General features: G+C 38.4%; 1 protein-coding gene across 1 annotated transcript in view; it reads left to right on the top strand.

Annotated features, from left to right (window-relative positions):
* GHR (growth hormone receptor) overlaps nucleotides 1–24,277 on the top strand; it is a 62,816-nt gene extending 38,539 nt beyond the window's left edge. Inside the window, exons 2-8 of the mRNA XM_010135418.1 lie at nucleotides 11,042–11,171; nucleotides 13,731–13,888; nucleotides 14,929–15,107; nucleotides 17,690–17,861; nucleotides 19,865–19,955; nucleotides 22,575–22,644; nucleotides 22,903–24,277. Of these exons, the coding sequence (XP_010133720.1) occupies nucleotides 11,042–11,171; nucleotides 13,731–13,888; nucleotides 14,929–15,107; nucleotides 17,690–17,861; nucleotides 19,865–19,955; nucleotides 22,575–22,644; nucleotides 22,903–23,862 (1,760 nt within the window). The 3' untranslated portion in view covers nucleotides 23,863–24,277. The remainder of the gene's footprint in view (nucleotides 1–11,041; nucleotides 11,172–13,730; nucleotides 13,889–14,928; nucleotides 15,108–17,689; nucleotides 17,862–19,864; nucleotides 19,956–22,574; nucleotides 22,645–22,902) is intronic.
* The last annotated feature ends 841 nt before the right edge of the window (nucleotides 24,278–25,118 follow it).

Genomic DNA, 25,118 nt, shown 5'->3' with positions numbered 1-25,118 from the left:
TGTCACAATAATCTAGAGAGATGATACCAGATTGATTGAATGATAGCTTGGATGAGGACTTGTACAATGTGATTGTGTACAGTATTTTAATGTCCAGAACCTGCTGCCTTCAAGTGTGTGTTGGAAGGCTCCTAGGGGAGGGGGCAGTACTATTACAGATGGTATGTAAGAGCATTTTTTGACTGACCTGTATTTCTTGGATAGTTTTTAAGAATCATTAGATGTACCCTTATTGACAGTGCCTACTAATCTTTTGTTAATCTAAACAAACCATGAAAACTGTATTGCTACTCAGGTGAATGAACTCTTCCTTGGCATAGTATTCTTAAAGGTATCCTTTTGTCAGAAGTGGCATGTTTTTAGGCATGCTAAAGACTAATGTAACAGCAATTCTAGAGACCTACGTCAGTCATTAGTTAACTGGAATGTTTGCGCCTTTTGCCAGTCGGGAAATGGCTGTTTTCAAAGGAAAAAAAGTGGAGGTTTCCCTCTAAATTCCTCCTATGGTTATTTGAAAATACTAGTTTATGAAAAGACATTGGAGGAAGATAGGAAACAAGCCAAGTGTGAAAGGCCTGGTTTTTAATAGTGATCAAATATATCTCTGGAGCTTGTATTTCAAGTACTGAGAAGAGTCCCCACCGTCTCTGCCTGTGACTCTGCCCTGAGGCCCAGGACTGGCAGTACTGTGTTCTCACAAAGAGGGAATGCATGTTAGATAGTTCAGCAGAGGCTACATAAAACTTATATCACTTCTGGCAATCTGTCAGGAAAAAAAAAAAAGTTCCTTTATAAATCTGTCCAGTATGCTTTTTAATATGATTGTTTAGTCTAAAAGTCCTCTGCAATAGTATAAAATGAGAATGAGTCGGGAGTCTTACTGCAGGCCACTCAGCACTGCAGAGATGATCAGAAGATTCTTTTAGCTCATAGCCAGATCACAGAAATACATGCTGAAGGAAAATATGTATTATTGTGTTAAGCTCAACTCCCTTCAGAGTCAGGAGTGCTCCCTGCTTGCATGTCCTCTTGTGCTTTGTTCATCATAGCACTGAATTGCCAATACTTTTCCACTGCTAACTTAATTCCGTCAGTCTAATATCTTTGGCAAGATTTCTCTCTCATTTGGTATTTACATCATCCTGAATTTCAGAATAAGTTAAAATATCTCTAGCTCAGCAACTTTCTCATTTTGGGAAGAACATCTGAAACTCCGTTAGTAACTTTCAATGTGTCACATACATTTCCTTTCATGTGTAAGAGTCCAGTTGGGATCCAAAGCATGTATGTAAGTCATGACCTTGAAGAACTGCTTAGTACTCTGGTTGGTTGTTCAGGTATCTCATCAAAAAACCTAGTTTGTAAATTAGCAGGTTTTTTACATGATATATCACAATATTGGCTTAATTTTTGACACTGAAGAATGGAGATCGCTGCTTTATGCACACTTTTGAAAGGGCAATCCTGGCAGGTCTACAAAAACTCTACTTAAGCAGGGGACAGAACTGTTGTCATGCTCATTTTCCTTTTGAAACCCACTAGAGAGGTTACTCTTAAAAGAACACTGCAAGACTGCAGACTCATGTTTGAGGATAAATAGAGCGTAAAACAATACTTTTATTCTTCTCTAGTTTGTTTTTAAAATTTTACGGGATCTTCTTTGAAGCTGATAACTCATATTTCATGATTCACTGCAATAATAAAGCTCTGAGTTACTGAATGAGTAAATATCCTGACTACAGTAATAAAAGAGACACTCTAAAAAGCACAGGAGAAATACTGCATGCCAGAATGTTCTAAAATACTTAAATCAATTCAGTCTTCTTTGGGACCCAAGGTAAGATATTATGGCCCAGCTGTGCAAGAAGACTGAAATACTATATGCTTTACGATCTCTGTAAAGACGAAATCATGAAGAATTGTGAAGAATCAGCATCACTTTCAGTCTTCGAGTATTCAAAGCAACATATAATTTTCAGCCATCACTGTCACTGATCAGAGTACTGGGCATAAATCCTTGAGTTCTTTTTGAGGGCTCAACTTTTGTTCAGTTCACATGCCTGCGTTGTGTCAGGTGGATCTTGTAAGCAGGACTTCTCAGAGGAGTCTCTAAATGACAGGTCCGTTTCACTCCAGGTGTGGAAGGTAACAAATGATCCTCCAGTGACAGCCTCTGGATGTTTTTGTCACCTTTTTTTTTTATATAGTTATATGGTGACTGCAACAGTGGAGTTCCCTCAGAACTGAAGAGCAAGATTGTTGCTAACTTTTGGGAGTTTCCTTCAAAGACATTCCAATAGTTGTTCTGTGGATAGAACTGGCATTTTTCCTTCTCTTACTTCACTTGACTAAAAACCACACCAAATTCTAAATGAGGATGGTGATACATTAAAATCTCTGTAGAGTACAAGGTAGGATTTTTCTGTCATGTATGCAAGTGTTATTGCACCTAAACCAGGCAGTCATTATTTTAAGGAATGGTTAAGATTTGCAGCTGTCAGAAGTAGCTCAAAAGTTCAACAATGGGAAGTACAAGAATTTACAGCTTGACTCTGAGCTCCCAAACGCAATGTGAATTGAAAGGACTGAATGTCAAGAACAAAGCCAGAGGAGGGCCAGGATCTCCATGAGTTACTTCATTCAAATGTAATGAGGGTGTGGCGCGGGAACAAGTAACAGGAAACATGAGGATGCATTTGTGCATAACCAGCACTGTTTCAGTGATGAAATACAGAGTTTGGGACACTGTGTCATTGGTAATTGACCATACACAGCTGTGTCTGTCTAATGAAACGCGGCAAATTCATGGCCCTGCTTTTACAGAGCACTGATTATAGTGGACCTAATGACTGAAACCTTGTTAGATTTGTGAGGAAGACTTCAATCTTTCTGCTGTGCTGTCATTATTTTGCAGGTGTCCTTAAACAGGACTGCGCTGCCTCAGTGTTTGCTTGTTTCTTTTCACACTGTCCCTATAGCCACCTGCTTTCTCGTCCAGTCTCTTGCCTCAGTATCACTTTTGGGTGATCTCAAATACATACAATTTCTTCTCTAGCTATCAGGATATGTAGGTGCCGGACAAAGAATTTGTCATCTTCTCTATTTAAACTGAGTGACATTGTGATTGCAGGTTTGTATGAGCTTCCACGTTTCATTTACAGATTGTCAATATTATGTTTCTTCTGCCTTTACCCAAACCTTTTGCTACTCTTGCTCACAGACACTTATGTGTCCTCTTGTACTTGTCTTTCCAATCATGTTGTCGTCTTCTCTCATCCTTTTTTTCCTCCTGCATCTTCGTCTGTCTTTATGTTGTGCTCCCTGCTTTTGCTCCCTTTGACCCCTCCCACTGCAGATGTTAGCTGCGCTGTAACTTTTCCTTTGTAAAAAGAGTCTTCATATGGTTCTCGAGTTGACACTTACGTTTGGTTTTCTAGCACCACTGTGCAGCCTTTTGCTGTACACGACACAGCAACATGCTCATGTGGTACCCTGCCCACTGGGCTCTGCTCACCCCCAGCCACCTCTGCCTGGCTCTGGCACTCAGGACTTGGAACCCTCTTGTCCCCTTGTCAGACAGCCAAAGCAGGGCTATCCTGTGCATGTTAGTGATGCACTCCAGTGCTATCAAAGTGCCACCTCTGCGCAGCTTCTTGTTTATAGGAAATAAGCTAATGTTGAAACAAGGGAGGTAAGTTGTCAGATTTAGCTAGGACTGTCACGATGTCCCTTAGCATGTCTTTTCCATGAAGGTAATTGTAAAGTTGCAGTTCTTAGCCTGGGTTCACATCTAACAGTCTTTCTCCCCAGATCCTCTGAGTATTTTCCTCTTAGAGTTTGGGGAGTTGAGTGTCAGCTTGGAGCCCAGTTTGGGGATGCCTGATTGTACTTTTGCTTGTCTTTCTGGAAGAATGTCTATCCTGGTTCTGAGCACTCATCTCTGGTGGAAGCTGGCAGGTTCAGGGGAGCTGTGATTCAGCTAGGACATCCCCTCACCACTGAATGGTGGCTTTATTATGCTGCATGATGGTGAGCAATGGGTTTGCTTTTAGACAGCACTGAACTTTGAACTGAACTTCAGAGTCAAAATCGCTAATACATGTGCAGGAGAAGGAAGGATATTGGAGATTTTTGTTTACTTTGAGAAGGGCATGAAAGACCTGTGACATTTGCTGTTGCATGTGCGGTTTGCTTGTGGGACCTCATTTGTGCTTCCATATTTCCTTATATGTCCTACCACGTAGTGTTAGTCAGTAGTCAACATCTGCAGCAATGTCTGTAACATATAAAAGCATTATTGATTCTTAATTTTAGACCTATTTTCTTGAAAATATAATTTTGAGTTACAACTATATAAGCAATCAAGAGAAAATTGGAAATGGATTTGTTACATTAACTGCCTTTCATTTACAAATACTGTGACCTCTGGCTCTGCTTCCCTTTGTGTGTTATATATGTAGGCAGGCCAGTTGATTTGGCTTGCCTGTAACAGCAATCATTGAATCAGAAGTCACTGAAAGAAGAGGCAGGTTGTTCACTTTTTCAGGTTGTTCACTTTCAGAACAAACTTGTCCCTTTATTTGTCAAGTGAGATTGGTATAGTTAAAAGAATGAAAGCCTTGCAGAAGCAGAGCTTTTCAATGATATCTAAGTCCAATGGCTGTGCTGCTTTTCCACACTCTCTTTGCTACTCAGTGTCCACAGTACAGAAATCAGTGTGGCTCACTGATGTGTTGGTACTGTGTGTACCTAAGGGTACACACAACCACTAAGTAAACACAGCTCCGGACTGCGGCAAATATAATCACGCAGCATTACTCAGTACTATTGCCCATGAGACAGTACAAGGATGAGTGAGGATGAAGACGTGCCATGTTCCATCATCTTTGCACATGGCTTCCAAATAGTGTCCTCCCACGTGCACAAAGCAGTCACCAAATTAGTCATCAAGGCAGAGGTGAAAAAATGCCCCTCTTGCACGTTCCTCACCAAAACACACATATTTATTGAGAATAGTACAATATTTAGACTTACTCCATGGGCGAAATATTCTCTTATGCAGCATTTATCTTCAGTTTTCACTATGATATTGGAGTTATTAAACTTTGCTTTGTTTCTCTTGAGTATTTTTTGCAAAAGGACCTTTTTTATAACTGGTGTGAAAGAAATTATATTCTTTTCCCCAGAAAAGTTTGTCCAGAACTTTGTTGTTGTTCCTTTGTGGACAGGTTATATCTAGAGCAAAAGCTGAGTCAGATTAGCGAGCAGTCTGATGGGGACTGGTTGTTGTCTCCACTTACTGCATTACTGTATCCCATATATGTGATGTCTGACAATTTATTAACTAGAGGGTGCCTATTTAAAATGTCATCCACTGACAGCAAACGTTGTTCATTTTGCTGTGCAATTTGAACGAATTAGAATATCCTGGTATCAGAGAAATCAGCCTGCCCTTACTAAAGTAAATTGCCCAACGTTCACTGAGCATCGTGGATTCAGGAGCAGAACCTAATTGACAGAGCATTCACTTTCAATGTACAAATTTGAGCTACAGTAAATAACACTCCAGGTCTTCATAACCGTTTCCAATTTTAAATGTAGTTAATTCCTCTGTTTACGTTTCCATTTCCATCTTTCTGTATTATGCTCTAGCAGTGACGCAATGTGTATGCTTTGAGAGTGGATTATATGAAGACGTATACTGTTGCATAAGGTTTCTTCTATCATTGATTTGCATATTGGAACATGTTATTCTTCTGTAAGCTTAAGTTTGCTCTTGGTTTGATAGGTATCCTAAATTCTGATAACTGATAATTTTACATAAACCTTCTAATATAACCTGAACCAGAAATACTTAGTTTTGTTCAGAAAAAGATGTGTCTTTTTTTTTCATTTTCTATTTAGTTAGCCTGATTTTTTTGGATCATTCAAATCCTCATTATTATTTCACCTACCTAAGTCCCATACTAGTAAGAGATGTTTCTATACAGCTTCTGTACTGCTCCACCATTGTTCCCACAGAAGTACTAGAGCTCTGGGACAGCAGGAGATGATGATGATAAGATGATGATAACCTATTTTGTCACATCAGTTCCTTACTCTTCCACATTCAAGGCTAGCTCCCTTTAAAGTTGAATTTGGATTTTAAAGGCTCTTTTATGGAAAATACACAAGGGAACTTAATCTCTAAAGGAATTAGCCTTCTGACACCTCTAGATTTTAGGATTTTTGTTTGTTTGTTTTGAGGTCCATTCTATATAACTTCATGTGAGCTGTGGTTACAGTACCATTTTCTCTTTTTGGAGATTAAAGAATGTATAGCATTGAACAATGCTAAATGGAAAGCTGCAGGCTGGTGACATGCAAACAAGTGTAAGCAGAAGTGATGGCACATCTGCATTCCTGATTGTTTCCGTGAACCACACTGTTTTAGCTACTGTTTTGGCACAGTTTCTTCTGTCTGAGCCAGAGTTTAGACCGTGGCTAATCTGTGGTCACAACATAATGAGAGTAGAATTGTGAAGAGATTTTACTCTTTTGCAGCACAGTTGTGGCAGCTGAACATTTATTTTCAGCTAAATCAAGGGGCAGGACTAGGAACTTTCCACCAAAGTTTCTTAGTAGTCACAGTGGAAGCCACAGATTTACTAGTTTTTCTATGTTTTCTACTGTCAAATCTGCATATTCAGCCGAAACATTATCTTGAAAGAAGCAAGTGTGTTTATTCATGGCAATTTGACTGGAACTTGCATGTTCAGGTAGGAAAAGAGCAATTGTGTACCCATGGTTGGTTTTGTTGGTTTTTTTGTTTTGGTTGTTTGGGTTTTCTTGTTTTGTTTTGTTTGGGGTTTGTTGTTTTCTTTCTTTTCTAGTCTGTTTAAAAACTCGGTTTGATAGCCGTGACTTCCCGGCTGCCTCTGTGCCTAAATGCATTCAGCTGAGCTGTTGTGTTCATTTATCACATTCTGGTAGAGTTTGTTCAGGAGGTGGAGCTCACACAAGGTCCTGTACAGCACTGATAATTGACATGCGTGGGAAACAAGGAATTCGGGAGATCCACCCCAAAAGTGCCAAGCCTTATACAAGTAAATATGATGACGTTTCCTCCAGTCAGTCACAAAAATCTGTGGTTTTGAAGGCTGGAAGCTTGACACTAAAACTAGAAACAGTCAATATAAAGACAGTTTTTCTTGCATACTGAACCAGTCATAAAAAATATATATAGATATATATATGCGCACACTGGTAAAAACAAGTGTATAAGAATCCCAAACAAAACTGTTCCCTACTGAAAAATTCTTGTGCCTGCTGAAGGAACCTGTGAGACTAAGAATTAAGAATCCTGTCATGAGGAAGCAGAAAAGAAAGTGTGACCTTAGGGAGCTGTTCCTCTGAAGTTAGGGTGTAAGAGACCGAGTATTAATCTGTATTCTGTGTGCATTGCTAATTTTGTAATTGATGCCACTTCTGGCTGTGTTGTGAACCATTTTCCTAGAAGAGTTTGTACATTTTACAGTCCTTAATTTTGCTTGTGTATCATCATCGTGGCTTGGCTTTGTGAACGAATATCTGGGAAGGGCTTTTCCCACGCTCACTGCAAGCGATGAGTGCACCCTTCGGTCCTGTGCGGTGGATTTTTTAGGTGAGGCGCAGCGTGCGCGGAACTGGCTCCACCCTTTACACCTGAGGTTCATCTGCCAGGGCCCAGCGAGCTTGGACGGTGACAGCGAAGTCCTCGGGTCGTAGGTTTGGTTAGAGTGTCCTTCTCTTAGATGGATGCCTTACAAGGCTAAACGAGCTCCATCTGCCCGGGTTTGGAGTCAGAGTTGCCCTTCTCCTAGGATGGCTGCCTGAAGGCTAGTAAAGCTGTGGATTCAACGTAATTCATTATTAAGACATTGGAGAGCCTCTGTCTAAGGTCCTGCTGGACCTCCCAAAATGTGAATGAAGTTTGATTCCATTCAGTTCATTTCATCATGTTAAGAAGTAACTGTGTGGCTTTATTTACCCCTGGAGATGAGGACATGGTCTGTATGGGCTTTAAATATTGTGTGTTCTAGCTATAAATATGGTGCAGGCATCAACAGAAATATTCTAATTTAGGAAGGGTTTCCAGTATATCATTTTCTCAGATTCTTAACCTGTAAAAATAGCTATATTTGTGATGCATGTAGCTGAGGATAGAAACAGGAGAAGCCATAACATGTACTTCCTTGCACGCTAACTGTTTATAGAATAAGGAAGAGACTCTTGTCTTGTTGATTATGGGTATTGTGCAATTGAGGCAATTTTACTCACATCTTTGAAGTAACGGCACAACATTTCATTTATTTTTCTTTGTTTTGTTTTTTAAAAATAATTTGGTTTCCAGTAAAATAGAAAAGAAAGTTCAAGTTTGAAAGCCGGAACATTCATACATTTAAAAAGTTATAAATACAGTACTGTTCTTGAATCTTTTATTCCATTTTATTTTGCATGTTATGACAGTTTGGAATTTCATGATCATATGCTGTTTTTAACAAAGATTTCTACCATGAGAAAATTGTTTGAGAAGAATGTAAACATGTGTAAACACTCAAATCAAGGTCAATTAAAAGCATTTTGGGACTCAAGCCAAAGCTGTCACATAGTGAATATCATACCAGTCAAAATCGGGCACAATACTCAAAATGTTTTGCTTGAATATTTTATTAAAAAGAACAGTGTGACTTTTCCATTTGCTGCAACACTTCATTCCAAAAATTGTTTCAGTTTTAAAATTATATTTATTGAAAGTTCAGTGAAATGGAAAATGCTGGCTAAGCAAGAGGAAGAAAAAAACCTTTCTATTTAAATCTTTCCAATCAAACATCAGTTATTTTAGGCTGGCAAGAAGAATTCTAAATGCTTTGGGGAGACGGGGGGACAAGGGGAGCAGGGGTGTGTAAGCCACCCCGATAAGAGATTAAGAAATCTCTTATTTACATAGAAATGCTCAGGCCTTATTCAATGTCCAAAGTGAGAAATGAGGCAATGATACGAGGTCAGCAATACAGAAATACATAATATTGGTGTGTTAGGTACTGGCTGATGTGGATACTTGGCAGTGTGTAATATAAAGTGCACAATTTGAACCATTAAACCCAAGAAATACAAACGGCTTTGGCATTGGGTGGCTGTGTCTGTCTGAGCCACAAATGAAGAAGTACACGTGCAGGAAGGCTACAAAATCCTCGCGCGTAGGAGAGGGCATCTGGACCACGTGGATGTCTGTACCTTAGTAGTTTTTCTGACTTTGAGTGTAAATACGTTGTACCAAGTATTATCATAGAATTGTAGAATGCTCCAGGTTGGAAGGGACCTTTAAAGGTCATCTAGTGCAACCCCTCTTCAGCGAACTGGAACATCTTCAACTAAATCAGGGTTCCCAGAGCCCCGTCCAACCTGACCTGGATTGTTTCCGGTGATGGAGCACCTACCACCTCTCTGGGCAACCTGTGCCGGTGTTTCACCACCCTCATTGTAAAAAATTTCTTCTTTATATCTAGTCTGAAATTCTGATATTTTTAGTTGCAATGCTGCAAAAATATTTGCAAAGAACGTCATTTGCAAAATCCAGTAGCATCATGTTGTTCCCTGTTTTAAGTGCCTTTTGAAGAAATTTTCTCAAATAAATGATCATATTTCCCAGATAATCAGAGATGTAGATGCTTTGGTGTACATGCAATCTCTCTTTGGAAAGCTTTCCAGGCCAAATAGGAAACATTGGCATTCGGCCCTTAAAAATCAGGAAAAACTTAAGTACTTACTTTTAAAGCACTGAGTCATAGCTACAACTTTTGTTTTTATTTTTCTCACAAGGGTTGGTGAGGCTGACTAATTGTAGCAGTGATTTCATGGCCCCAAATCATTTCGGTTTTGGCAAAGAATGGAAATTATTAATATAGAAACGGCACGTGGCAGAATAGACACATGCTTAGAGCTGTCCTTATCTCTCTCAGAGCAAGGTTTTATCTACACAGTGTCATACACACAAACCTGAACTTGGTTCAAGGTAGCTGCTCTAATGAATAGACACGTTGCAAAACTGCTCAGCTGGGTAAATACCGAGCTGTAGTTAGTCTCATACCGAGCTCTGCAGTCCCACACCTCTTTTTAAAGCAAGAGCAGGGCTAATTCAGGAATATCTGTACTGAACTAAATCTAGCACAGCACAAACAGCCAGTCAAAAGAGGTGATCATCCCATCGTATTCAGAGATGGTGCAGCCTCACCTTGAACATTGTGTGCAGTTCTGGGCCCCACAGCTTAAGAAGGATGTGAAGGCCCTTGAGTTCATCCAGAGAAGGGCAACAAAGCTGGTGAAAGGGCTGGGAGGAATGTCCTATGAGAAGTGGCTGAGGACTCTGGGTTTTTTATGTTTGGAGAGGAGGAGGCTGAGAGGTGACCTCATTGCTGTCTACAGCTTCCTCAGGAGGGGGTGTGGAGAGGGAGGTGCTGAGCTCTTCTCCCTGGTATCCAGTGACAGAACGTGCGGGAGTGGTTCAGGGCTGTTCCAGGGGAGGTTTAATCTGGGCATTAAGAATCATTTCTTTACCAGGAGGGTAGTTGAACACTGGAATAGGCTTCCTAGAGAGGTGGTAGATGTCCGAAATCAAAGAGTATTTAAGAGGCGTTTGGACAACACCCTTAACAACGTACTTTAACTTCTTTGTTCAGCCCTGAATTGGTCGTGGCAGGTCCCTTCCAACTGAAATAGTCTATTCAAACTACAGCTGTAGGGTTAGCAGATCGCCATGCTATGTGTCAGGCTGAGATACCAATGCTTCTACACTGCACAAAAGAGAGCTTGACCCTTCTTTCAGATTTGGCACCCTGCAGGTATAGTCATCTACACACATGCAGATAAGAATAATTTAAATGTTGCCTCACTGTACGTAAGGAATTGTAAGATAAGCTAATTATTCATTAAAAATGCTGAGTTTCATTTTAACAGTCTGTTACTCCAGCTTATGGATTTGTGTACCGTGTCTCACTCTGTCCCCTGCCATTTTTCCTGACAGACCTTCTGCAGTGGCCACAAATCAGCAAGTGCAGATCACCTGAACTGGAGACATTTTCATGTTATTGGACTGATGGAAATCTTTATAACCACACTGCTCCAGGAACAATACAACTATTGTACATGAAAAGGTAATAATACAGAAAGAACAAAAGAAGGAGGAAGAGAGAGATAAGTCATATATTTTGTTATACCTTTCAGCTCATTGCTGTTAATTTTTTGCTATGGTAATGAGCCATACTGTTTTTTAAGGGCATAAAACTGTGTGCATATTTGTCAGTGTCACAATTTGCTGTTAATTATTAAATAATTTGCAGCAACAATCATGACTTGTGAGATAATTAAGAACACGTTCTTATTAAACTTAGGTCCAGTTTGCAGAATCCAAAACTGAACACTGTGTGGCTTGGGAAAGGAGTTTTCAGTAGGAAACTTCAGTTTATTCCATATCAACCTAACTTGCAACTGTGAGATATGTTACATCTGTGCACAACTGTGGAGTTTGGATACAAGCCCCTTTCAAAGTTTAATTACAGTTTTATAAAGCTCCCATTGATCGGTTGCTAGATTAAAGTCTGAATGTGCAGGTCCAGGATATTGCAGATCCAATTACATTTCATTGACCCCTGTTAAATTCCATTTAAGCTCTTGTGATTTTTAGCCTGGAAGAGGACATGGGCATTACCATGGCTATTAAGCAAAACAAACCTTTTGTTCAGAGTAGGAGGATGTGTGTTTCTGTCCATCTAATGTATTGGACTTCAACCTTTTTGATCTACAGACACTTTCTATTGGTGATAACATATTTGCGTAACAAATGTAAGCCTAACGGCAAGGCTGGCTTTCTTACTCTTCTGAGATCTCTTGGAAAATCAGGGATCCAAGTTAAAACCGCTATTTAAGCATAAATGTTTCACAGACAGTTGTCAGTCAGGTACATACCATGGGGGTATACACTTTAAAAAGTTAATTAAACTCTACAAGCAGTACCACATGCGTTGAGCAGATCACATTTGCTCCGTGTCATAGAAATTACAATACTGCAATAAAAGACGTGTATTGAACATTCGCTTTAAAAATACTTGCTTCAATATGCAAGCAACATTTAAGGCTCAGGACTCAGCTCTATGATCTAACCCAGTCTCCTGCTTACGCAAGCCGTAGTATCTTACCACAAACACCTTTGCAAAGTCCTGACTCTGGCAGAACTACAGCATTTCCTCCATAAAAGTGTCTGGTATCATCAGCTAAGCACAAGACCAGTGCCTAGTGGCAGAATTGTTTCTTACTCGATTTCTATAGTATATAACCCTCAGCACCACTCTAGTATTGAAGGCTGCACTTGGCATAAGTGATTTAGCTTAATCCCTCTTCTGTACAGCTTCAATGGCTCTTAGTAAGAAAAGGAATTTATGGTATATTTTTAATAAACCAAGACTGTAATTTTTGAAATGAGACCTGTTATGTCTATATTTGGCCTGAGAGTTAGTATTGAGATAAAGAACAGCAACAACAGGTCAGTTTGCTGTGCAATTTGTATTTCTAAAGTAACTTGTAGACTATTTCTAACAACCTGGTCACTCCCATTTTGCTTTAACTGAGGACTTCTTTGTTTTTTAACCTGCTAAGTAGTTTAAGCTTGGCCTTATAAAAATGACCCTACGCAAGTAGCAGTGTTTCTCAGTCTAAGAGTTTGTTCCACTATTTATAATGCTGCTGTTAGTCTTTTTTTAGAGATTTAATTAATGTTTCTTATGCAATTCTTTTATTTACAAAGAACTTTTATGAATTTTTGAACAAAGTCAGATTGCAAAAATGTAAGAGGTTTCTTGCCAGTAGTTCCAAGCCTATTTTCATGAGTTCTGTATCCCAGTATTTCTCTTCCCTTCATTCATATCCTCCAGACCTGGGTTAGTTTGTGCCAGGTCTTCTGCAGCATCCACCCTTGGGCACTTGGGCACCTTGGCCCAAGTGAGCGATCAATGCTCCAATGCCTGCAGCCCAGTTTAGCTCCTCAGGGAATGCATTTCCCTGCCCATGGCTGATCTGCCCTAAGGACTGGCTTTTGCTGTTTCAGACATCATTATGGAAAAGGTCGTCTTACTGCAATTTAACTTTGCCTGAACATAGAATCACGGAATCATTTTGGTTAGAAGAGACCTTTAATATCATCAAGTCCAACCATTATCCCAGCACTGCCAAGTCACTTCTTAAATCATGTCCCTCAGCACCACATCCACATATCCTTTAAATACCTCCAGGGATGGGGACTCCACCACTTCCCTGGGCAGCCCGTTCCAATGCTTCACAACCCTTTCGGTAAGGAAATTTTTCCTAACGCCCAACCTAAATCTCCTCTGGCGTAACAGTTCCTTAAATGCACATCACATTTACCTAAGTTTGTGCTTGCTGGTAGTCATCAGCACCTACCAGCATAGCAAGATGTGCTCTCTGACTGTTCTTTTGGAAGCATCATCCGAAGCATAGAAGTGCCACTAACACTACATGAGAACCTAAACCCATTTATGCAGGTTGCTTGGATAGTGGCTTGGCTTCATTGTAAATCACAATCGATACTTCCATGTAAGTTACGACTTATCAGCGATGTGTCTTGTAACATCTATAATCTGTACCTTGTAAGATCTATAAATCTCTCTCTCATGTATGTTACATTCTTGTTGTCATTGTAGAAATGAAGACTGGAAAGAATGCCCTGATTATATCACTGCAGGGGAAAATAGCTGTTACTTCAACACTTCCTACACCTCTATTTGGATACCATATTGTGTTAAGCTTGCCAATAAAGATGAAGTATTTGATGAAAAATGTTTCAGCGTTGATGAAATAGGTATGCTTCCATCATGCGTTTTGCCTCTGTATTTTTATACCGCAATAGGTATGATGCTATAGGCCTTCATATTACCCATACTGTATTTAAATTTTCCCGTGCAGGGAAACATTAGTTTCTGAAAAATGTGATATATAGGAAGGGATTTAATTTTATAGCATACATAATGTGATCACCAGAAAATACTGCCCAGATGGGAAGGAAGCTAAAAGGATAAAAGCAAACAATGCGGCTTCCCTTTCTGAATACCGGTGGTCTCTCAATGTGTGCAGATGAGCTTGCCTTTGCTCTCACTCTGAGTCCTTCCGAATGGACGCTACATAACTGTGTTGAGAGTGAGCAAGGGTGGCATTAAAACTTGGTCCTGCAAGGTTCTGGAACGAAGCAGTTTTCTGTTCCTGAATCAACACCAATCTACAGAATCAGGATGTTTAGCATTTCTAAGCTAGAATTTTTATTTATTTCAATATGAATTGTGACTGTCTGGGGCTTTGCAGATGTTACTGCTTGTTCAGGTCAGTGGTGTATGTATATGCAATTAGTTTGTTTCCATAAAATACAATACCAGCTGCTCACTTTTCTTCAGCTGAGCAAAATTAGATTAATTTTTTCAGATACCATAGTTTTTCAATGTATTTCTATATTAGTTGCTAAATATTTGATTTGTCTTTCTCTGTTACACCAGTTATTGGTTTTATTTCTAGTGAAAACTCCAAATGTAAGTTTTGGTGGAGAATTGTTTATGTCTCTTTTATAAGCTGCTATTGGGAAATGTAGTGTAATAGCTAATACATTGTTAGTTGTCTTTGTTACTCACTTGTGAGATCTGTGCAAAGTGTGTCTACCACCAATGGCAGGGTGCCTTCTTGTTACCAAACTTGTAGTGATTTTGTCATTGTCTCATAAGCTTAGAATATAATCAGAATATATGTGGTAAATATGGGGTTTTTTAGTCCTGAAGTCATTTAACAGCATGTAGTAAGAATGATCGTTTCACATTGAAAACCAGCAGTTTAATTCCAAATACTCTGTTTAAACAGTACTACCTGATCCCCCTGTCCACCTTAACTGGACTCTGCTAAATACTAGTCAGACTGGGATCCATGGGGATATCCAAGTAAGATGGGATCCACCACCAACAGCAGATGTTCAGAAGGGATGGATTACTCTGGAGTATGAATTGCAGTACAAAGAAGTTAATGAGACAAAATGGAAGGAGGTATGAAGCAATTATGTATTATACAATAGTCATAGTACAGTGCAGGCTTGCTCTGTCCCTAACACTTCTGTACTACTATGAAGCGCAACACGTTTGTAATTGCTAATTAGATGATACCTTAAGTCTTAAACTATATACCCATATTCACCTGACCTTTTCTAGCAAACATTTTAACTTTATGCGTCAAGATAGTTGGCACGCAGGATAATAATAACAAACTCTGAAATCCCTGTGTTAGATCAGAAGGTATAGTGATAGCAGATATATACATGTTTTTTCAGGGATAAAATATTTCTCTGTTGTTTTCCTAAACTTCAGCTATTTGAAACAATGATATTTTTAGTAGTTGGAACAGGAATATTTTGCTTGGCAAATATTAGCACATCAGTCTAGATTTTTCAAGTTACCTGTAAAGCAATAATATTATAATTATCCTTTCAGTAGATTTAAAAAAAAAAGAAAAAAAAAGAAAAGCCTTGAGTTGTAATTTAAAATTTTATGTAATGAGCAAATAAAATAATGCAACATAAGACAGACAGATTTCACGTCAGACAGCAATAGGAAATTTGTGACTGTATGGATAGTCAATGAAAATATAAAATATGCATACGCCAAATCTTTCAGGTTTTCTTTCTGAAAAATCACTTAATTTCTCATGTAGTCAGCTTTCCTAATGCGGGGAAGAAATTGTACCCAGCTGACCTGGATGCATAGGCTAAGTGCCAGTGTGTTGTGGCGTATTTACATTTGGAGAACTCTTCCTAAATACCAGTTCAATGCAATAAGAACGTAATTTCAGAGCAGAACCCTTCCTTTGCTTTCTTGTCAATATGAACTGAGTTAACTGACAGAAGGAAAGCAGATAATTTGTCTTAATCTACGAAGGGCAAATTTACCAATTGAAACACAGTAAAATCTTTTCCTCGCCTTTGTTTGTGAAAGACCTTGGAACCCCTCCTGACATCTGATTTCTCTCAATGTTAGCATTTTCTGTTTATTCTATTCTTTATCAGTAAGTTTACAGCCAAATGGGCCTGTAATGTCTATAGCTTTTTCCTAATCCTTGTCTGCATTTCTCTCTATACTGGTTTAAGCTTTATATAGTATATACATCTTGCTCCGTCCAAATGTCTTCTGTAAAGTTTCATTAGTTCATTGATGGACTAGAGACCTCCTGTCCTTTGATCAATTGCTGTTCTTTAGCAACTCTCACACATTCAGGTACATAGCTACAGTAATTTTACCTCATATTTCTCAGGGCTGTAGTTTTAGCCCATATAGTGCTTTCTCCAAATGCCACCATTGTATGGGGTATATATATTTTTTGTGGTACAGCATCCCCAAGAATCTCTGCTATTTGTCTCAGGAAAAAAAGAAAAAGAGAAAAAAAGAAAAGAAAAACTAACCAACCAAACAAAAAAAAAACCATAAAAACCTACCTGTAAAACTTCAGTGTACTGTTTCTTTGTGGCTTCATAGCTTGAAATAAGCATATGTTGTATTCCTTTCCCAACACTTTCCAGCTGGATAGTCTTCACATGTTAAAAACCTTCACGGTGTAGAGCAATGATTCTCCACAATCTTGTGCTCAACCACTAGCAGAGCAAACTATGCAGCTGCTGTGATTATATTACAGTATTGTTGATGCTTCCTTCGAATTTCCAATGGCTGCTGTTTTCCAGGTGTTTCAATTCTTAGCCAATGACGAGTTTTGCCAGTATCATCCTTGATTCTAAAGTAAAAGTAGAATATAACATCTGCCACATGGATTTCTATTTTGAGCACATTTTCCTGATTTGTATAAACTTTTGTAAGGCTGTCGGAGCTAAAATACATATTCTTAGAGGAATAATAGAAGAAGGGAGAGATTTCACATACTAAGACTTCTAATATGACTTTCTACATGTTCTGATATGTGGCGGTGTCCAGAACACAAAACAAGGAAGTTTCAGCCCAAACCAGGAAGTTTAGCCCAAACCAGGACAGTATCTAAGTCTGTTGAAGTTAATACTTAATGTAGAAGTCTCAAGAGCTCTCTCACTCTCACACATTAAATATAGTCAAAGATTTTGGGAGCTATGCAGTGTTCCCCAAATAAAAACAGTTTGTAAGATGGAATGCATCTGATTAGAAGGCCTTTAAATAATTTTTCTTCTTAAAATTAATTCTGCAGTGGAGATTGCACTAGTTTTAAGACTCCCGTGTTATTTTAACAAGATTTTTGCCATTGTAAAGTCAGTAATGTTCTGTTATAACAGTAAAAAGGATTTACAACTTGATAAGATCCGTAAGATGCTCACACCACCTAGTTATGGCACGTAACTGGGAGCAGCTGCCTTTCTTTGACTGTATTTACAGAGAACTTGGATTCTGCGCTTTTGTTCCCCTTAATCACAGCAAAAGCCAGTAGCTAGGAAGTCAAAAGTAAATGGTGTGAATTTTCTCTGAACTCTTGACATGGTATCCTTACAGTTCCAAGTAGCAAAAACCCATTCAAATGTTTATTTTTGAAATCAAGAAGCAGTGTAAAACTCAGTAGCCAGTACAAACTCAAACAAATCACAATCCTTCTATCTTTACAGTTAGAACCCAGGATCTCAACAGTGGTTCCACTGTACTCTCTGAAGATGGGAAGAGATTATGAGATACGAGTCCGATCAAGACAACGCACCTCTGAAAAGTTTGGGGAGTTCAGTGAAATCCTTTATGTATCTTTTTCTCAAATAGGCATTGAATTTGTTCATTGTGCCGAAGGTAAGTAAGTGAAGTGCAGCAAAGTGGTTTTATAACCATGCTGTCTTTTTGTCTTTTCAGTGATGTTGGTTCCTTTTTTTTTTCCTTTTCCTTACCATTGATGTAAATAAATTGATAATTCAGCCTACTACATAAAAATAATTTGTGAGATTGAGAATGTACAAATTCCATCTACAAGTTCAGAAGTAAATTCAGTAAGACAGTTTCACAGCTCCTTAGAGAGCAAAAGCACAGGGAGCTTTAAGAATCAGAAATAATAACTGCTGTTGCACATCTCAGAGAGCCTGAAGTACAGTTAACCCTCATACTTCATTGTCTAAAATGAGCACTCCAGTAATGAAGGGAATAGTCACTTCTGCTAAAGTGTTACACTGCTGGCTAAGTTTGTAAGCAGAATGGTATGCTATTCTGATCTGCCCAGTACTATCAACTACAGTGAGTGTTTTTCTAATTCTTGCTTCTGTCTTGGTTTTAAAGTGCTGTTAAAGACAGAAGAAGAAACAGCCATTGAGCACCACATTTTTTCTATTAAAAGAGTGAGACAGTGCCTTTTCCTAAAGCATTCTCACGTCTGAGTTACTAAATGAACTCTTCAAAATATGAGCTCTTCAGCAAATTATTTTAACAAGCTGATCGCTTCATTTTCCAGGGTGTTAGTGAAAGTGTTAATTAAAACTACCCATAACTCTTCCAAAAATTTGCTAGTTTCCCCTTTTTAACTCTTTATATTACTAGTTTTCATTCCTAATTTATATGAACAGCTAATGTTCTGGACATGTGGCATTATTTTGTTAACCCCAGCTGCATTAAGTTACCAAGGTTTTCCTATCAACAAAATTAAAATCCTATGAAAATCTAAGATGGTTCTACAAGCACAGTTTTCTTTAGTCACTACAGCCCAGACTCTTCAGGAACACAGAATTAAAATTTAAATTCTCCATGTATTAAAAAAGCAAAGTAGTTAAATTCAAATGCAATATTCTAACTTGTTGAAGCAGCTGGACATTTGCAGGTCTCACTGGCATGTGAAGGAGTTACTGATTCTCCATTAAAATAGGGACCTAACACAGACATATCTAGCTAGAACTTTACTCATGACTAAAAAAATGTCCAGTAAAAATCTTAAGCTGGGAGCACAAGGCAAAAAGTAGCACCTGAATTTTTGGGGCTTTTTTTCTCCCTGAAGGGACATATGTTTATGTTCATGTATGGAATTCTAAAGCTTTCTGTCCAGTATTCCTTGGCCCAAATAATGAGTGGTTTGTATGGAAAACTTAAAACTGGTAACAAATGAGAAGAATCTTAAGACTAAAGCCAGAATAAATTTCTCTATATTTTGTGTTCTACAGTGTCAGTCTAAGTATAATGGAATTGCCAGTATTTAAAAGGTAAAATACTTCATTTACCAGCATTGTTCTTCATTTCTACCAAATTGCATTTCTCAATGACCTGAATTCTTTGTAGCCCCCTGCAAGGTAAATAAAAGTGAGAATTACTTTTTTTTTTTCTCCAGGTGATGTTTCTCAACATGATTAATGTTTAGTCTTCAGAAAGAGGAGTTAGTTTCTGTGAGAGATGAATAGTTTGCCTATGATTTCGTATGATACTCATAATGTTCTCTCAGCTTGGGCAAACATGCAGTAACATGGCCTGTAGCATTATACACCATCAGGACTACTGGTAGCATCGTCCAAGCAGGCAGCATGTTCCTCATGTCTGATTTTCCTACATTTAATGTCTGTACTAAGATCATGTTTATATTTAAAAACTCAGACTGCTTTTGCAAGGAGTCTCCATGGACTCACAAATTCAGTATAGAAACTCTTGAGATCAAAAGGGTGATTGGGTGTTTTTATTTCTGCTTAACACAAAATTTAAGTAACTAAAAATTCTTCTATAAGTTTTTACCACTTTGGAATCCTCAGGCAGTGAAAAGAAGGTTGAAATTAAAGATGCAGAGATGCAGATTTCCCGCTAACATGGTTTTTGTTCTGTTTTTTCAGAAATTGAGTTTCCGTGGTTCTTAGTTGTTACCTTCGGAGCATGTGGGCTGGCCGTAACAGTGATCTTAATCTTACTGTCTAAACAACCAAGGTAGACAGGTTTTAATTGTTAAAATAAATTTTTTTTAAAAAATAGGGTACTTCAATTGTTTCAGATCCAGGGATCCAGAAACTATTTTGAGGGTTGTTGTCCATTCCCATAAGCTACATGGATGCTGGCATGTGGCATATAATGGGCCTTCAGCAATGGCAATCTGATTATGTTAACAGCGTCTCTTCCTTTTGGATTGCAGAACATGTTATTCTACACTATTTACAAAGTTAATTTACTTAGGCTTTGAAGTAGATTGGGGTTTTAGCCCATTCAAATTTTGTAAATACCTTTTTTACCCACACACTGTTCAAAAGTTTCACACAAACATATGTCTGTAAATTTGGGTTTGTTCTTAGGCCATTCCAGTAATTTCTGACTTATTGCTTCACCAAGACAAGGGAAAGAGCTTGAGTCATAGGGGAGTATTTGGTCTCTGTGGATAGACTTCAGCTCTTATAAATAACAAATAAAATAAAACAAAGCACAGAATTGTGTCATGTATAAAAATGATAAAATTGTGTCATTTGTAAAAATGAAATAATGACACATATAAAAATGACAAAATTATTTCAAAGTTATTTCATCCTGTAATATGTGTGTTCAGAGATAGGTTTTGGCAGAATAATTAATCTTGATGTCATATCAGTACCATTCTAGACCATGGAGTAACACCACGGTCAAGACCCAGTGCACACACACATGTGGTACTGATACCAAGGAACACTGAGGTGTTGTGCACATACCAGCATAGGGTCAAGTCACTGCAATGAAAACAATATGGTGCAGTTGGAGCAGCTATAAAAGAATAATTTAAGCAAGCAGCACTATGCTTTGGCAGAGCTTTATTTCAGGAAGCCACTCACTGCAATAGCATCCTGGTCCTAGAGTTAAGAACAAGACTCCTGATATAATGCATGACAAAAGCTTGGTGTGTCAGAATGGAGCAACTGTGGGACTCACAAACAACTCAAATGTGAGACCAGGAGCTCACTAAGGTCAGCACGTTGCAGAAGAATTGACTCGGTCAGAGAAGGTCCTGAGGGCTGAAGCATGTTTCTGATCAGAGCTTGTTAATATCTTCCACGCTAATCACGACTGCTGGAGGAGGCTTTTCTCCACTGAGGACTCTTCATCTGGAAAGTTTTTCTGGACTTGTGGGCCTTCACCCCTTCCCCCAAACTGGTGCACGTGGTGGTGAGACTGGTGGTGTTCTGCAGAGGAGCAGGCTGCATAGATTTCCCATAATGCAAAATATCCAGGCTCAGTTTCCTCCTGTATCTGAAAAGATACCAATTCATATTGTCCTCAATTCTGATCTCACAAGATCTGAACCAGACTCCCTAGGACAGATGCTACAGGGTGAGGCCATACTTTTTTGAGTTGAGAGATGGAGGCTTGAATTATGAGAGGCTAAGAAAGGAGCAGAGCATAGTTCTTCCTCATGAATGATTTCTCCAAGCAGCAACTGACAAAATCCTTTGTCTGTTTCATTAGCAGCAGTACCAATCCTGTCAGAATAGCTAATTTGTGGATTCAGCTGTAAGCACAAGTGTTATACTGGTACCCCGAGAACCCAGCTAGTGCACAGCTAACACAGCCTCTCCAGGGATTAGGTGGAAAATTACTCGACTTCTGGCTCTCACAGAGGCTTGCTGGGCAGAGCTTTGAGGATCTGCTAAAGAGAAAAACAGCCGGGGAATTTGAGCCTGCCATAGTTAAGCAGAAGGTGCCTAAATTTCGCCCTAGCACTCTTTTAAGACTACTCTGATCCCCTCTGGACCTCACAAGGTCACTGACAATACAGCAAAACTAATATTTGGATTTCGATCTGCCATTCCCATAGCTTATTTTCTAAAACAGGCAAACAACCCAGTATAAAAAGAATGTTGAATTTTCCTTTTGGGAACTCCAGTTTATCTGTCTGCAAAAGAAGCAGATAGGTAAAATGGAGATGACAGGCATGACCTGCTATTATTGGATTATTACTAATGGAAATTCATCCTTCTAATTGTGGTCTCTTCTTTTATTCCCCACTTAAAGAATTAGAAGTTCACTTTATGAAGTATTAAAATGATATGTATTTCCACTGTATGTTTATGCATAAGCAAGTTACTAGTCCTTTCTCTACAAGGATAAAACCCTGTTGTTATTATATATTACTTGGCACATTAATAATTCAGAAGTATCATAGAGATGGCAAAATAGTAGCCTAAATTTTTGCAGTTGTGTTTCTGTTCTAAAGAAATTCTCTTTTTTCAGCATGTCCCTTTTTCTATTCCCGTATTTAAATTTATTTGGCTTACGCAAGACTACTGTGTCCCTGAAAAAAATACTTGGGAAAGTCACTCTGCACACAGATGCTTGTATTTCCTTCGAAAATTATGTAAAAAGGGAAACTTTTGACAGAACTCTAGGAATTTCCTCTCTTTCTACAAAGCATTTTTTATGTACAGTGAGAGAAAACAATCATTCTTTTCCTTAGAACTATTTCAAGTTGAATCCTTAAACTTTTTAGTTTTGAATTAATTAAGTATAAATGTAATGTAAAGCTTTCTTTGTGCTAACTTCCTCAAACAGGACCACTGTCAATTAAAAGCCATAATTTATTTTTTCCAGGTTAAAAATGCTGATTTTTCCTCCTGTGCCAGTTCCAAAGATTAAAGGGATTGACCCAGATCTCCTGAAGGTAATATCATGCTCTAAAATCTACACTGGAAATCATAGTAGCAGGTGACAATTGTTGTCCCAGGCAGAAAAATTTTGCAGGAAAAAATTATGACATGGGGGGAGTTGCCACAGAATTAGTTTTCATAAAATAATGATTAAAAAAACCCCTTGCAATTACCACATCAGCTACAGTTACCTTTCCTTAAGTTAACATCATAAAAAAACACACACATTTTTATTATTTCCTTTGTAACATTCGTATTTTCTTGCCTTATAGAAGGGAAGGCTAGATGAAGTGAACTCCATCTTAGCCAACCATGACAGCTACAAGACACAGCTATACAATGATGACTTATGGGTTGAATTTATTGAGCTGGACATAGAAGATCCCGATGAAAAGAACGGAGTCTCAGATACTAACAGGCTCTTAAGTGAAGATCGTCTGAAATCACACAGTTGTTTGGGAGCAAAGGATGATGATTCTGGACGGGCCAGTTGTTGTGAACCAGATATTCCGGAGACAGACTTCAGTGCAAGCGACACATGTGATGCCATCTCTGATATTGATCAGTTCAAAAAGGTAGCTGAAAAGGAAGATCTCTTCTGCCTTGGTAGAAAAGATAATGATGAGTCACTTCCAAGCCTTGCCGACGCAGACACCCAACAGCTGCATATGAGTACTCGGTCTGAAAATAACCAGCCATGGCCACCTTTTGCAGACAGCATTGATTCAGCTAGTCCATCAGTCCATACCCAGCTAAGTAACCAGAATTCGCTGACAAATACTGACTTTTACGCGCAGGTGAGTGATATTACTCCAGCAGGCAGTGTTGTACTTTCACCAGGGAAGAAATCCAAGGTGGGCAGAGCACAGTGTGAAGGCTGCAGAGAACAAAACTTCACCATGGACAATGCCTACTTCTGTGAGGCAGATGTGAAAAAATGTATTGCTGTGACTTCCCAGGAAGAGGATGAGCCACATGTTCAGGAGCAGAACTGTAACGAGGATGCTTACTTCACCACGGAGAGCCTTACCACTACTGGTTTCAATCTTGGAGCTTCAACAGCAGAAACCCCGAGTTCAGAGGTGCCTGTCCCAGACTATACGTCTATTCATATCGTTCACTCTCCACAAGGCCTTGTGCTCAATGCAACTGCGCTGCCTGTGCCAGACAAGGAATTCAACATGTCTTGTGGCTATGTGAGCACAGACCAGCTGAACAAAATCATGCCGTAGCTCTGCTTTGACTAGGTGTGTGCAGTATTTCACAGCAAAGAGTCAGCTCGGGCTTGTATGCTGAAACCAAAATGAAGTCTAGAAGTTTCTTGTGGTTCTTATCATTTTATCTGAGATGTTGCAACGTAAAATATTCATCAAAATATTCCTGTTGTGTTCTGTAAATATTACCGATGAATTTGTCTTGAGACTGTTTTACTGGCAGTGACTGTCTTGTTCTTGTGGGTGTTGATTTTTGTGATACTAAAGATTGAAATTACTGTGTTTAATGTACAGTAAATCATGCATTTTGATAAAGCTAAAAATCAGGTGGTTTAAAGTCTAAGAATTTAGTAAAAACCATGCTGTTGGCGGGGATCTTTATATCAGTAATTTGGAACTGAACATATAGGTGAAAAAACAAAACTAGCTTGAATAAATAACACATTTATTTTGATTTATAGAAATTATTAAAATATATTTTAATATTTTAGTCATACAAACATAAACATTTTCTATTACACTACACACTGTTCTTCAGTTATGATCACCCATCTAAGGAGTGTAATTGCTGCAATCTTAAAAAGGAGTTTTCTGTTTTATAGAAGTTTTCTTCGCAGCAAAAAGAAAAAATAGATTTTTACAGAACCATTTTGTAACTCCAAAGAAACCTGTAGAGAAATTTTGAAATATTGTAGAAACATAAAGTAACTGATTCTGTAACTTTCTTACAATAACTAATATAGAAATATACCTTCAAGTTAAAGTTTTTTTAGAAAACTTTAAAAATATACAAAAAGTTTGGGCAAATTAATCTGTTCTTCATCAGATTCTGGTTAATGCTAATAGTATACTTTTTTATAAGCAAAATTTTGTTGACCACAGTATTAAACAGTGCGCAACTATACTTTCACTGAAAATTTTTAAGAACATGTGAATAAGCTCTGGTGACTTAGCAACATAATCTCATCACATTTGACCAACTTCTGAAGCCCTCCTACAGCCAAAGGTATCACTACATTTATTAGTATGTACCACAAAATGTCTTGATTAAAAAAAAATTAAATAAGGACTTCATAAGCAGTTCATTTTTAAAGCTGTAACACAGTTGAAAGACTTCAGTGGAACAGGGGAATTGCATACAGTATTGTTCAAAAGTGTTTTTAATTTTTGCAGCCTTAACAGCTGTGTTAGGTAGATTTTCAGAAGGAAAGGAGAGAAAACTGAAAGTCAGTGGGAATACTGCCTTTGTTCTTAATATAAGAACTTGATGAAGC

Source organism: Buceros rhinoceros, unplaced genomic scaffold (assembly GCF_000710305.1).
Source record: "Buceros rhinoceros silvestris isolate BGI_N320 unplaced genomic scaffold, ASM71030v1 scaffold6094, whole genome shotgun sequence".
Taxonomy (NCBI): Eukaryota; Metazoa; Chordata; class Aves; order Bucerotiformes; family Bucerotidae; genus Buceros; species Buceros rhinoceros.
The sequence above is the reverse complement of the archived record's forward strand: the minus strand, read 5'-3'. Positions and strand labels throughout refer to the sequence as shown.